The following is a 15,532-nucleotide window of genomic DNA, read 5'->3' on the forward strand; positions in this document are numbered from 1 at the left end:
CCAAGCTAGCTGCAAGCAGGTAGGTTCGCTTCTTCTCCCCTTAGTCCCTCGCTGCAGTGAGCCTGTTGCCAGCAGGTCTCACTGTAAAATAAAAAACCTAATTATATACTTTCTTTCTAGAAGCTCAGGAGAGCCCCTAGTGTGCATCCAACCTCGGCCGGGCACAAAATCTAACTGAGGCTTGGAGGAGGGTCATGGTGGGAGGAGCCAGTGCACACCAGGTGACCTAAAAGCTTTCTTTAGTTGTGCCCAGTCTCCTGCGGAGCCGCTATCCCCATGGTCCTTTCGGAGTTCCCAGCATCCACTAGGACGTCAGAGAAATGGGTGAAGTTCGGGGGGGTTCGGATTCCGAGGAACCGAACCCGCTCATCACTAATTAGAAATTACAGTGACGCCTGGATATAAAATAATAATTAGAATAATTCTTAAAATAATACAGCACATTACAGTGACCATGTGGAGTCACACGAAGAATTTTGTTGTGTAATTAATTTGTCTTCCTGTCTTACCAATCCAAAATGGCTTCTTCCCAGCAAACTTCCAGAGCCAGCTCATATCTGCCTCCGAATGCACGCTGGTTAGATGGCTGTTAGACCTGAAATGTAAAATGCGCAATCACATTAGACTGTGACAGTTCTGAATATTGGGCCTAATTCAGACCTGATCGCAGCAGCAAACTTTTTCTCTAATGGGCAAAACCATGTGCACTGCAGGGGGGGCAGATATAGCATGTGCAGAGAGAGTTAGATTTGGGTGGGGTGTGTTCAAACTGAAATCTAAATTGCAGTGTAAAAATAAAGCAGCCAGTATTTACCCTGCACAGAAACAAAATAACCCACCCAAATCTAACTCTCTCTGCACATGTTACATCTGCCCCACCTGCACTGCACATGATTTTGCCCATTAGAGAAAGATTTTGCTGCTGCAATTAAGTCCGAATTAGGACCCTAATAAGGTGGATAAAGACCCGATAGGATAGAATTTACATCCAGAACTCTTATTGCCATTAACCCGGACCGCAATTCAACAACAGACCAATAAATCGTTATAGAAAACTACTTGAATTAATTGAGCATGTGAGTGTGCCCACCAACCCATATGAACATAGTGCCCCGTGTATGTATAAAAACTGGATTGAGAAACAATTGGTCTTTTCTATGCCTCGCTGTGTGTTACACGGAAGGCCGCGTCCGTTAATATCGTTATACTAAGACTAGGAGTAACGAGCGGATCCCGCACAGCAGGAGGGCCCTGTTTCTTACCTCTGTGCGCAGTCGTGCTCCGCCCCCTCCCAGGTGGACTTTTGTAGAGTGTTGTGATAATAACAGTGTTTCTGATGAAGGGTCCACCCTGCCGGACATTCCCTGAGCTTTCTATCCTGCAAAACAGGATTGCAGGCTTGATCAAAGTGATATATGTAACGCAAGCAGTTCAAGGACATAATCTGATTTATTGCGTTCTGCTTCTGTACATTATACCGTCAGTCTGCAAACTATCATCTAATGGGGAGAACAGAGAGCTACTTCCACTCGGAGACAATGTCACATTAACCCTCAGGACACCAGCAAGTAAAGCACAAGTGGGCTGATTTCATAGAATGGTGCAATATGCATGATGCATTGTAACCCGTATCACGGAAGACACTGGGGGTTATTCAGAGTTGTTAGCAAACCAAAAAAGTTAGCATTTGGGCAAAATCATGCTGCGGTGCAGGTGGGGCAGATGTAACATGTGCAGAGAGAGTTAGATTTGGGTGGGGTGTGGCAAACTGAAATCTAAATTGCAGTGTAAAAATAAATAAAAAAAAAGCCAGTATTTACCCTGCACAGAAACAATGTAACGTGACGGCAGATAAGAACCACTTGGCCCATCTAGTCTGCCCCTTTTTTATCCTTTAGGTAACTTACAACCTATTTGCTACTTAGATGATGATCTTAGGCTATTCATATGCCTATCTGGGTTAGATATGTGCGACTGTATCCATGCCTAGGTTTGAGATGTCCAGCGTGGGGGGGGGAGACAAGCGCAGTGAAGCCCCTTTCTGCGAGCTCGCCACAGGTTCTATTCCCACTGGGAAGAGTCCCTGACAGGGGGCGGGATCCCGGCATCAGTATTGTGACCGGCGGTCTCCTGACCGCCATTCATACAACTACATCCCACCTATCCCAAGCATGCTTAAAATTGCTTTACTGTATTAGCCCCCCAACATCCACTAGTGCGATATGGCCACTTTTCATCGATTCCGAGCTTTCCATGAATATCGGAGGAAAAGGTGCACATCGGAGTGCATTTGTACACAATCGGATGCGATTATCGGATGTAAAAAAACCCACTCAAGTAGGAAATCGTAATGGCAGGACTCCCGGGAAGCTGCCGGGCAGATCGAGGGAAAATCAGATCCAACTTTTAGTTCAGTCTCACTAGTGGATGGGGGCCTTTACCCTCAACTACCTCTGACAGGAGGCTATTCCACTTATCCACTACCCTAATATGAAGTCATTTTTCATTACCCCTAAATCTACCTACCATCAAGTCTGCCCTTAGATAGACAGATAGAAAATACATAGACACATATCAGATAGATAGATAGATAGATAGATAGATAGATAGATAGATAGATAGATAGATAGATAGATAGATAGATAGATAGATAGATAATGATGCAGATAGGTATATATTATATAGGTATGAGCTAGATCAGGGGTGGGCAATTATTTCAGCTGGGGGGCCGCTTAATACTTCCAGCGAATATTCGAGGGCCACACACAAAATACACAAAAAAAATACGATTTTACTCACCGGTAAATTTATTTTTCGTAGTCCGTAGTGGATGCTGGGGACTCCGTAAGGACCATGGGGAATAGCGGGCTCCGCAGGAGACTGGGCACTCTAAGAAAGATTTAGTATTACTGGTGTGCACTGGCTCCTCCCTCTATGCCCCTCCTCCAGACCTCAGTTAAGGGAACTGTGCCCGGAAGAGCTGACATTATAAGGAAAGGATTTTGGAATCCAGGGTAAGACTCATACCAGCCACACCAATCACACCGTATAACTTGTGATAAACTTACCCAGTCAACAGTATGAACAACAACAGGGCATCAAACAATGGATGCCAACATAACATAACCCTTTATTAAGCAATAACTATATACACGTATTGCAGAAAGTCCGCACTTGTGACGGGCGCCTAGCATCCACTACGGACTACGAGAAATAGATTTACCGGTGAGTAAAATCTTTAAAATCTCTAACGTCCTAGTGGATGCTGGGGACTCCGTAAGGACCATGGGGATTATACCAAAGCTCCCAAACGGGCAGGAGAGTGCGGATGACTCTGCAGCACCGAATGGGCAAACACAATGTCCTCCTCAGCCAGGGTATCAAACTTGTAGAACCTAGCAAAGGTGTTTGAACCCGACCAAGTAGCTGCTCGGCAAAGCTGTAATGCCGAGACCCCTTGGGCAGCCGCACAAGAAGAGCCCACTTTCCTTGTGGAATGGGCTATCACTGATTTTGGATGCGGTAATCCAGCCGCAGAATGAGCCTGCTGAATCGTGTTACAGATCCAGCGAGCAATAGTTTGCTTTGAAGCAGGAGCACCCAGCTTGTTGGATGCATACAGGATAAACAGCGAGTCAGTTTTCCTGACTCCAGCCGTCCTGGCTACATAGATCTTCAAAGCCCATACTACATCAAGCAACTTGGAATCCTCCAAGTCACGAGTAGCCGCAGGCACCACAATAGGTTGGTTCAAATGAAAAGATGACAACACCTTCGGCAGAAATTGCGGACGAGTCCGTAATTCTGCCCTGTCCATATGGAAAACCAGATAAGGGCTTTTACATGGCAACGCCGCCAATTCTGACACACGCCTAGCCGAAGCTAAGGCCAATAGCATAACCACTTTCTACGTGAGATATTTTAACTCCACGGTCTTAAGTGGCTCAAACCAGTGAGATTTTAGGAAACTCAACACCACGTTAAGATCCCAAGGTGCCACTGGTGGCACAAAAGGGGGCTGAATATGCAGCACTCCCTTAACAAACGTCTGAACCTCAGGAAGTGAAGCCAGTTCCTTTTGAAAGAAAATGCAGAGGGCCGAAATCTGGACCTTTATGGACCCCAATTTTAAGCCCATAGTCACTCCTGACTGTAGGAAGTGAAGGAAACGGCCCAGCTGGAATTCCTCTGTAGGGGCCTTCCTGGCCTCACACCAAGCAACATATTTTCGCCATATACGGTGATAATGTTTTGCTGTCACATCCTTCCTAGCCTTTATTAGTGTAGGAATAACTTCATCCGGAATGCCTTTTTCCGCTAGGATCCGGCGTTCAACCGCCATGCCGTCAAACGCAGCCGCGGTAAGTCTTGGAACAGACAGGGCCCCTGTTGCAACAGGTCCTGTCTGAGAGGCAGGGGCCATGGGTCCTCTGTGAGCATTTCTTGCAGTTCCGGGTACCAAGTCCTTCTTGGCCAATCCGGGACAATGAGTATTGTTCTCACTCCTCTTTTTCTTATGCCTGCTGAGGAAGTCTGCTTCCCAGTTGTCCACTCCCGGAATGAACACTGCTGACAGTGCTTGCACGTGATTCTCCGCCCAACGAAGAATCCTGGTGGCTTCCGCCATCGCCACCCTGCTCCTTGTGCCGCCTTGGCGGCTTACATGAGCCACTGCGGTGATGTTGTCTGACTGAATCAGCACCGGTTGGTTGCGAAGCAGAGGCTCCGCTTGACTCAGGGCGTTGTATATAGCCCTTAATTCCAGGACATTGATGTGCAGACAAGCCTCCTGACTTGACCACAGCCCCTGGAAGTTTCTTCCCTGAGTGACTGCCCCCCACCCTCGGAGGCTTGCATCCGTGGTCACCAGGACCCAGTCCTGAATGCCGAATCTGTGGCCCTCGAGAAGGTGAGCAATCTGCAGCCACCACAGAAGAGACACCCTGGCCCTGGGGGATAGGGTGATCAGCCGATGCATCTGAAGATGCGATCCGGACCACTTGTCCAACAGATCCCACTGAAAGGTCCTCGCATGGAGCCTGCCAAAGAGAATAGCTTCGTATGACGCCACCATCTTTCCCAGGACTCGCGTGCAGTGATGCACCGACACCTGTTTTGGTTTTAAGAGGTCTCTGACCAGAGTCACGAGCTCCTGAGCCTTCTCCGCCGGGAGAAACACCTTCTTCTGGTCCGTGTCCAGAATCATGCCCAGGAAGGGCAGACGAGTCGTAGGGATCAGCTGCGACTTTGGAATATTCAAAATCCAGCCGTGCTGTTGCAACACTTCCTGAGAGTGTGCTACGCTGATCAGCAACTGCTCTCTGGACCTCGCCTTTATGAGGAGATCGTCCAAGTATGGGATAACTGTGACCCCTTGCTTTCGAAGGAGCACCATTATTTCCGCCATTACCTTGGTAAATATTCTCGGTGCCGTGGAGAGACCAAACGGCAACGTCTGGAATTGGTAATGACAGTCCTGTACCACAAATCTGAGGTACTCCCGATTAGGTGGATAAATGGGGACATGCAGGTAAGCATCCTTTATGTCCAGAGACACCATAAAATCCCCCTCTTCCAGGCTTGCAATGACCGCTCTGAGCGATTCCATCTTGAACTTGAACCTTTTCAGGTACATGTTCAGGGATTTTAAATTCAATATGGGTCTGACCGAACCGTCCGGTTTCGGAACCACAAACATTGTGGAATAGTAACCCATTCCCTGTTGAGGGAGGGGAACCTGTACCACCACCTGCTGGAGATATAATTTGTGAATTGCCGCTAACACTACTTCCCTTTCTATGGGAGAAGCAGGCAGGGCTGATTTTAGGTAACGGTGAGGGGGCATCACTTCGAATTCCAGCTTGTATCCCTGAGACACAATCTGTATAGCCCAGGCATCCACCTGTGAACGAACCCACTAGTAGCTGAATTTTCGGAGACGCGCCCCGACCGCTCCCGGCTCCACCTGTGGAGCCCCAGCGTCATGCGGTGGATTTAGTGGAAGCTGGGGAGGACTTCTGTTCCTGGGAACTAGCTGTATTGTGCAGCTTCTTTCCTCTACCCCTGCCTCTGGCAAGAAAAGATGCACCTCTGACTTTCTTGCCTTTTTGTGATCGAAAGGACTGCATTTGGTAATACGGTGCTTTCTTAGGCTGTGAGGGAATATATGGCAAAAAATTTGACTTCCCAGCTGTAGCTGTGGAAACTAGGTCCGAGAGACGGTCCCCAAACAATTCCTCACCTTTATAGGGTAAAACCTCCATGTGCTTTTTAGAGTCGGTATCACCCGTCCATTGCCGAGTCCACAGGACCCTTCTGGCCGAAATAGACATAGCATTTATTCTAGAGCCCAGTAGGCAAATGTCCCTCTGGGCATCCCTCATATATAGGACAGCGTCTTTTATATGCCCCAGGGTCAGTAAAATAATATCCTTGTCCAAGGTATCCAGTTCCTCAGACAGAGTATCTGTCCATGCTGCTACAGCACTACACATCCAGGCCGACGCAATTGCCGGCCGCAGTATGGTACCTGAATGTGTATAAACAGACTTCAGGATACCTTCCTGCTTCCTTTCCGCAGGATCCTTTAGGGAGGCCGTATCCTGTGACGGCAGGGCCACCTTCTTAGATAAGCGTGTCAGAGCTTTGTCTACCCTAGGGGAGGATTCTCAGCGCATCCTGTCCGTTGGCGGGAAGGGGTACGCCATAAGTAACCTTTTGGAAATCAGCAATTTCAGGAGAATCCCAAGCTTTTTCACATAACTCATTTAACTCATGTGAAAGGGGAAAGGTCACCTCTTGCTTTTTCTCCCCAAACATATAAACCCTCTTGTCAGGGACAGGGTTTACCTCTGATATGTGCAATACATCCTTCATTGCTATAATCATGTAGCGGATGGCTTTAGCCATTTTAGGCTGCAATTTTGCATCATCGCCATCGACACTGAAGTCAGAATCCGTGTCGATATCTGTGTCAACAATATGGGATAGTGGGCGCTTCTGAGACCCTGACGGCCTCTGCGCTGTAGGATCAGGCATGGGTTGGGACCCTGACTGTTCCAAGGCTTCAGCTTTATCCAACCTTTTATGCAAGGAGTTTACATTATCATTTAACACCTTCCACATATCGATCCAATCAGGTGTCGGCGCCGTCGGCGGGGACACCTCATTCATCTGCACCTGCTCTGCCTCCACATAGCCCTCCTCCTCAAACATGTCGACACAAGCGTACCGACACACCACACACACAGGGGATGCTCTATATGAGGACAGGACCCCCACAAGGCCTTTTGGAGAGACAGAGAGAGAGTATGCCAGCACACACCCCAGCGCTATATGACCCAGGAACCACACAGTAACTTAGTGTTTACCCAGTAGCTGCTGTATATATGATTATTGCCCTAAATTTATGTGCCCCCCCTCTCTTTTTACCCTCTTTCTACCGTGGTCTGCAGGGGAGAGCCTGGGGAGCTTCCTCTCAGCGGAGCTGTGGAGAGAAAATGGCGCTGGTGAGTGCTGAGGAAGAAGCCCCACCCCCTCAGCGGCGGGCTTCTGTCCCGCGATTTGGTGTAAAAAATGTCGGGGGCTCATGCATATATACAGTGCCCAGCTGTATATATGCTGCTTTTGCCAGGAGGTACTCAATTGCTACCCTGGATGCCCCCCCCCCTGCGCCCTGCACCCTACAGTGACCGGAGTGTGTGGGTTAGTGTGGGCGCAATGGCGCACAGCTGCAGTGCTGTACGCTACCTCATGTGAAGACAGGAGTCTTCTGCCGCCGATTTTGACGCCTTCTTGCTTCATCCGCCGGCTTCTGTCTTCTGGCTCTGCGAGGGGGACGGCGGCGCGGCTCTGGGAACGGACGACCACGGTTAAGTTCCTGTGTTCGAACCCTCTGGAGCTAATGGTGTCCAGTAGCCTAAGAAGCACAACCTAGCCGCAGTTAGTAGGTTTGCTTCTCTCCCCTCAGTCCCACGTAGCAGAGAGTCTGTTGCCAGCAGAAGCTCTCTGAAAATAAAAAACCTAACTAAAATACTTTCTTAATAGCAAGCACAGGAGAGCTCACTAAAATGCACCCAGCTCCTTCCGGGCACAGATTCTAACTGAGGTCTGGAGGAGGGGCATAGAGGGAGGAGCCAGTGCACACCAGTAGTACTAATTCTTTCTTAGAGTGCCCAGTCTCCTGCGGAGCCTGTCTATTCCCCATGGTCCTTACGGAGTCCCCAGCATCCACTAGGACGTTAGAGAAAGATAGATAGATAGATATATAGATAGATAAATAGGTATATATGATATAGATATTAGATAGATAGATATGATATAGATGATAGATAGATAGATAATGATGCAGATAGGTATATATGTTATAGATAGATAGACAGACAGACAGACAGACAGACAGACAGATAATGATGCAGATAGGTATATATTATATAGATACGAGCTAGATAGATAGACAATGATGCAGATAGGTATATATGTTATAGATAGATAGATAATGATGCAGATCGGTATATATTATATAGATACGAGCTAGCTAGCTAGATAGATAGATAGATAGATAGATAGATAGACAATGATGCAGATAAGTATATATGTTATAGATAGATACTGTAGATAGATATGATGCAGATAGGTATATATGATAGATAGATAGATAGATAGATAGATAGATAGATAGATAGATAGATAGATAGATAGACAATGATGCAGATAAGTATATATGTTATAGATAGATAGATAGATAGAGATAGATAGATACTGTAGATAGATATGATGCAGATCAGTATATATTATATAGATACGAGATAGATAGATAGATAGATAGATAGATAGATAGATAGATAGATAGATAGATAGATAGATAGATAGACAGATAGACAATGATGCAGATAAGTATATATGTGATAGATAGATAGATAGATAGATAGAGATAGATAGATAGATAGATAGATAGATAGATAGATAGATAGATAGATAGATAGATAGATAGATAGATAGATACTGTAGATAGATATGATGCAGATCAGTATATATTATATAGATACGAGCTAGACAGATAGATAGATAGATAGATAGAGATAGATAGATATGATGCAGATCAGTATATATTATATAGATACGAGCTAGATAGATAGATAGATAGATAGATAGATAGATAGATAGACAATGATGCAGATAAGTATATATGTTATAGATAGATAGATAGATAGATAGATATGATGCAGATAGGTATATATGATATAGATAGATAGATAGATAGATAGATAGATAGATAGACAATGATGCAGATAAGTATATATGTTATAGATAGATAGATAGATAGATAGATAGATAGATAGATAGGATATGATATAGATTTTAGATAGATAGATAGACAGACAGACAGATAGATATGATGCAGAAAGGTATATACTGTATGATATAGATAATTAGATATGAGATAAGTTAGGCGCTGATTCTAAGCATATTTCCACCAAATGTCCAATACTAAGCCAGAACAGCCTCCGCTTCTGTTACATTATTACTGTAACACCGGCTGACACAGCCAGGGGCGTGGGGACGGTGGCTCAGGAGGAGCTCAAGCTCCAGGCGCACCAGCCGCCGGGCCACCCTCAGCTCACAGCTGTTAACAGCCGCCTGAGCTGCTTCCTCCCTCCGCGCTCCCGAGTTGTGCCTATCCCTATTGTGTGTTTTGTTTCAATGTAATTCATTTCTTACCTTCACTTTTCACTACTTTACCTCTCACTACTTTATCTCTCCCTTCATTACCTCTCACTAATTTACCCCGGCTGTTTTCAGCAGCTTCTCTCACTAACCTATTTTCACTATATATTTTTTCACTTTTGTGTTGCCCTGGGGTCACTCAGCTGCTTTATTTTTGGGGGGTTCCGCAACCTAGATTTGTACCCCCCAAAATGTTAGGGACTTGCCCGACTAATGAGGTCACCTGGATGCGGTGGGCAAGCCGTTACTTATGGCCATAACTATGCGAAGAACCTCGCTCAAAATGCAACATTTTATTGCAATGATTATTATTAATAAATTGGTAATGTTTGAAGTGTGCACCTGCAACCTTTTTCTTTATATATATATATATATATATATATATATATATATATATATACACATACACACAGATAGCGGTGTAGGGATCTGCACTCAGAGTGGGGGCTGCAGGAATACTTGCTGCGGTGCCTTCTGTGATCCTTTGGCAGATCCAATGTAATAGAGAAGAAATCAGCGGCACTCTGAAGTCCCTGAAGACGGGGCTTGTTCCCCGAAACGCCGTAGGACTGGAATAGAATTTTCTACACAGGAAATGAGGAGTTTATTACTAATTGGAATGCAATATTGGATGGATGTTCAGCCAAATTGATTGCCTTAATTATTTCCGAAAGGAAACGTGAACTTAACCATCTGGATGAGGAAATTAAAAATATTGAATCTCAGGCGGTTAAATTCGAAGATAGTGAGGAATTCAAGCGGGATGTCTCAGATTTACAATATAAGTTGGATACTGTAGAGAATGAAATTATCTCACGCAAACAGAAAAAGTTTACGCGGGATAAAAATGATTATATCTCAGGTCAGATACATAATTTACCTATACAAGATGATAAAATCAATAATGGGAGAAATCCGTCCTTTAAACCTAGGTTTGGCCAACAAGATAGAGGACGACGGAATGTTCAGAATTACCATGATAATTATGTAGATAGACAACAATATTACAGACCAAGAAGACAATACCAGTCACCCTATCCGAGTAGAATGGAAGATTCAAGAAGATTTAGGAATAGGATACCATCGAATTATGGCTACAAGAGAGACCATCGTAGACAGTACTCCGACCATAATAATTATTGGCCCTCTAGGAATCGGATAGACAGTGATTGGTCTTTGACATCAAGGGAACAACCGCCTAAACGTTTTTTAGATGGGAGACAGAGATACAAACTTCCCTTTATCCAACAAGAAGAAGAATTGTACGATCGAATAGATTCACCCCAAGGGATAAAAAGAGGGTACAATGGAACAGGCGAGGATCCAGAGGCGGTAGAAAAAAGCCCCAAAAAAAGAAGGGCATTATTCAACCAGGAGAAACCGAGACAGGGATCATCAATAATGCAGAGAGACAGCTTTCAACAGCGGAAAACTCATTATTGATGAAAGGTCTGAAGTTTGCACCAGACTCACATGTGAATAAATTTAGTTTATTCATAGACCTTAATAAGTATATAAGAAAACTCACGATCCAAAGACACTTTCTTAAGAATCCATCATATATAAGTCCAAACCAGGAGAAAGAACCATTGGTAAAATTACCCTCGAAATTTTATCCAGTTGAATCTAGAGGAAGCAACATTGATATATTCTATGAATCAGTAAAAGATGACTTTAAACAAATGAAAATACAGAAGAATAAGTATCAAACCAATCTAAGTACACAAGAGAAAGGAGCATTGAAGTCATTAGTTAAAGACCAAAATATCGTCATAAAAAATGCCGATAAAGGAGGGTCAGTGGTCATACAGACCAAAGCGACATATATGGATGAAGCCTCGAGGATTCTTGACGATGGTGTAACATATGTAGAATTACCATCTAACCCGATTGTGGAATATCAGGAAGAACTGAAAACATTACTTCTTAAAGCTCTGAATGAGAATTTGATCTGTAGAGTCGAGTTTGATTACTTATATGTTAAATTTCCGATAATTCCAACATTTTATCACATCCCAAAGGTTCATAAAAGTCGTACTTCACCACCTGGACGCCCTATAGTGGCAGGGATCAATTCTCTGACGTCCAATCTATCACACTTTTTAGATTTGAAGCTACAACCATACGTGGTAAAACTCACCTCATATTTAAAGGATTCAACGAGTGTATTACGTAAATTGGAAAGTTTCGTCTGGTCGGAGGAATTCTGTTGGCTAACGGTTGATGTTCAGGCCTTATATTCATGTATTCCCCATGTAAAAGGTCTCGAAGCGATTAAGAAAACACTCTCAACGGATCCAGAAAAATCAATCAAGGAGATAGAATTTCTTATGGATAGTATAATTTTCATATTAAATCATAATTATTTCGAATTTAATAAGAAGTTCTATGTACAACAACAAGGGACTGCGATGGGGACTAAGTTTGCCCCATCGTATGCAAACATATTTATGGGAATCTGGGAGGATCAATTTATATACAACTCAAGGTTCTCTAAAAATGTACTATTCTATCAGAGGTACATTGATGACTTATTATTCATTTGGAGGGGTGATGCAGACAGCATAGCTGATTTCATCTCCTTTATACACTTGAATGATTTCAATTTGAAGTTCACCCACAAAATGGACCCCAAGAGTATTGACTATTTGGATTTAGTTCTAATGGGTCAATCAGGAGAAGTGGTGAAAACCAAAACCCATTTTAAAGAGGTGGACGCTAATAGTTATATACCACAGTCTAGTTGCCATCACCCTGCATGGAAGAGAGGGGTACCATTTGCACAATTTGTGCGTTTAAGACGCAACTGCAGTAATATTAACGATTACTGGGAACAAGCCACTTTTTTACAGAAACGTTTCTTGGAAAGAGGATATACCCAGGATCTGATCAATGAAGCCATGAATAGAGCATCGACCAGAGACAGAGGACAGATGCTACAACCCCGTATTAGAGAGCAGGAAAATAAGAAACCAGTTCGGCCATTCGTCACGCAATACAATCGTGAAAATCAAACCATTAGAAAAATTATGGATCGTCATTGGGGCATCCTATTAAAGGATCCAGTTTTGGGCCCCTCCTTACCAAGAAAACCAGAAATAGTATTTCAAAGAGCCCCAAATTTGAAAAGTAAAATGGCCCCAAGTAGAATAGTCGGGTCAGATACCCCAAATCCTCGAGCAGATCTTCTTATCCCCACAAAGGGTTGTTTTCCATGCTCAAGGTGCATATGCTGCAAGCATATGGAACGTAAACCCTTTGTACACAAATTAGATACGGGACGAATGTATAGGTTACAGCACCTGATTAACTGCAATACAGAATTTGTAGTATATAGGATTACTTGCAGTTGTAGGATGTCGTATATAGGAAAGACTAAAAGAGCGACTAAGATCAGAATACAAGAACATATGAGGAATATAAAAAACAGAATGACCACGCACAGCCTGGCAAGACACTACGGAGAAAAACATAATTCTGTGGTTAATAGGGAGAACTTCTCCTTTACTGTATTAGAGTTCATACCAGTGGACACGAGAGGCAGTAGTCGAGAACTCACTCTTGCCAAACGCGAGACGTTTTGGATTTATACCTTAAATACCCAGTTCCCCGCTGGCCATAATGAGGGCATAGACATAGTCTCTTTTCTATAGTTTTTGATATAATATCAGCAGGAGCCATTATTTAATATTTGAGGCTTCCTTCCACCTACTCTGCTCTCTCTATCTTGGTTTTTCATTTTTTGGGTATCAGTAAAGAATTTAGTGGTGTATGGTTAAAAATGTTGGTGTTAATATACATCTATTGGCCCGCCTATATTTGATAAATGTATTATATTATCAAATAAGGACCCTGTCAATACTGGTCAGGGTCCGCATTTCTGGTTCTCTCTTAACTTGGATTATTTGTAAACCGTATGGAGTTGTAAATAAAGAATCATGAAATAATATGCTAGGTACTCTCTCTCCTTTAATTATTGGGTCCAATTAAATGTCTCCAGACGGTTATTGGTCTGTGTAACAAGATTAGTACACTATAACACTCTAAATATTAGTTGTCTATTTGTTTAACATATGTTTAATGAATTATCATCACAATAATTAGAATTATGACTATTGAATTAAGTCACCTAATATTGGATATCGGCAACGATAAAAGATTTTACATAGGGGCACATTAATTGCACCTTGCACAACGGTAGAATTAATTATAACGTGCACTAGGTATTAATATATATTTAGGAAGGATATGAATCAATAACACATTAAGATTTATAATTATGAGGCGGTTAAATACAGTGATATTACACAGTCTCCAGCACATTGTATTTAATTCATCATCCATAAGTTTTATTAAAGTAATTGCACTTAATGGATTACACTTTTTCTAATAAGAATTAATAAATATGTTTAGTAGCCCAAACATTTATTAAAGGTTCATTCACTAATTTAGTAGGGATAATTAAACGAGTGTTTAAAATAATATAATATATAATTGGTTTATTATTCATTATCGTTATGGTTTTTAAATTGAGTCTTTAATTAATATATAGGGAATTTTCAGTATTTCAGGCTTTAATCATATCAATTACTTAATAATCCGATTGTGTATTAAATCCATCCGTGCCCGCGATGTCCAGTTAATGTATGTCTGGAACGCATACACAGGAAGTTGATTTACCCTGACACGCATGACACGCCGGAAGGCGGAAGCGCGTCATGGGAACATTCGGTTGCTAAGGAACATAGACGTCAGGGAGCCGCGATAATGAAGGTGTGATTGCCTTAAGCGCTACGCGGCGATACAGGAAGCACCATCAACTTAGGTGAACGTACGCCATGTAGGAAGTGTGTCATGGTAACACTTGGTTGCCAAGGGATTTCAGCGTTAGTGAACCGCGCTATGTGGGCGTGGCCGTCCTAGCGGTACGTGGAAATACAGGAAGTCCCACTGATCCAGTGGAACGCACGCCAGGTGCATGCAGGAAGCCGGTTAATGGTGGTGGAACGCACGCCATTAGGGCAATGGAACGCAATTACTGCTTTTGTGCAATTATTCAGGATGCCATAGTAATTAAAACAACAGCTTTTAACATATTCCCTCCCTTATACTAATCTCACAACACAGTCCATTATGTATACAAGAAAAAGAGTATAAATAACGGCATTGATTGGATCTTCAGCTAATTCCATGACAGGAAATGAGGTCACACATAGTGGGTTTAAAAACCCAGTGGATCTAGTTCCAATTGTATGCAGCAGCCAGAAGTATTGCTAACAGTGTAGAGGTAAGCATATGGATTTCATGGTCCTTTATAATTTGTTTTTGGTGTGTAATTGCAAATGTAGTTTATCTAAGTGTTATTATTACTGATATCTAACGTGTGGGGATGAATCCCATCTTTGTAAATATCTGATATCAATGATTAATGGTGATATACAGTTTGAAAGTTGTTCCAACATAATTGAGAGCTGATTTAACTTTGATACAACCGGCATCGGTAGAGTATTTTTGGAAGTGACAGTTTATTCACACTGACACGTTCTAGCATTATTAGAGATAGGGAGTTTATCTCCTAGTCTCATTAAACCACATAATATAGATATGAGGAAATAGTGTTAAAAACGTTTGTTTCTTGTGGGGAATGTGCATGGATAGTGCATGATTAATATAGACGTTAAAAAACAATGAATAATTTTTGATATCAATTTCTCCTTATTATTATTTCTATTTAATTAAAATGGATCTGATCTATCTATTGGATCTTACATTCATACAATTTGTTCCAATTTAGGCACGATTACGA

At 42.9% G+C, this 15,532-nt stretch overlaps 1 protein-coding gene across 1 annotated transcript in view; it reads right to left on the reverse strand.

The window, feature by feature from the left end:
* Positions 1–372: 372 nt before the first annotated feature.
* The window catches only part of LOC135029485 (uncharacterized), a 134,021-nt gene continuing 118,861 nt past the window's right edge, over positions 373–15,532 (reverse strand). Inside the window, exons 11-13 of the mRNA XM_063953855.1 lie at positions 1,263–1,378; positions 510–595; positions 373–395 (exon numbers count right to left, since the gene is read on the reverse strand). Coding sequence (XP_063809925.1) covers positions 373–395; positions 510–595; positions 1,263–1,378 — 225 coding nt within the window. The remainder of the gene's footprint in view (positions 396–509; positions 596–1,262; positions 1,379–15,532) is intronic.

The sequence above is a fragment of the Pseudophryne corroboree genome, unplaced genomic scaffold (genome assembly GCF_028390025.1).
Source record: "Pseudophryne corroboree isolate aPseCor3 unplaced genomic scaffold, aPseCor3.hap2 scaffold_488, whole genome shotgun sequence".
NCBI lineage: Eukaryota > Metazoa > Chordata > Amphibia > Anura > Myobatrachidae > Pseudophryne > Pseudophryne corroboree.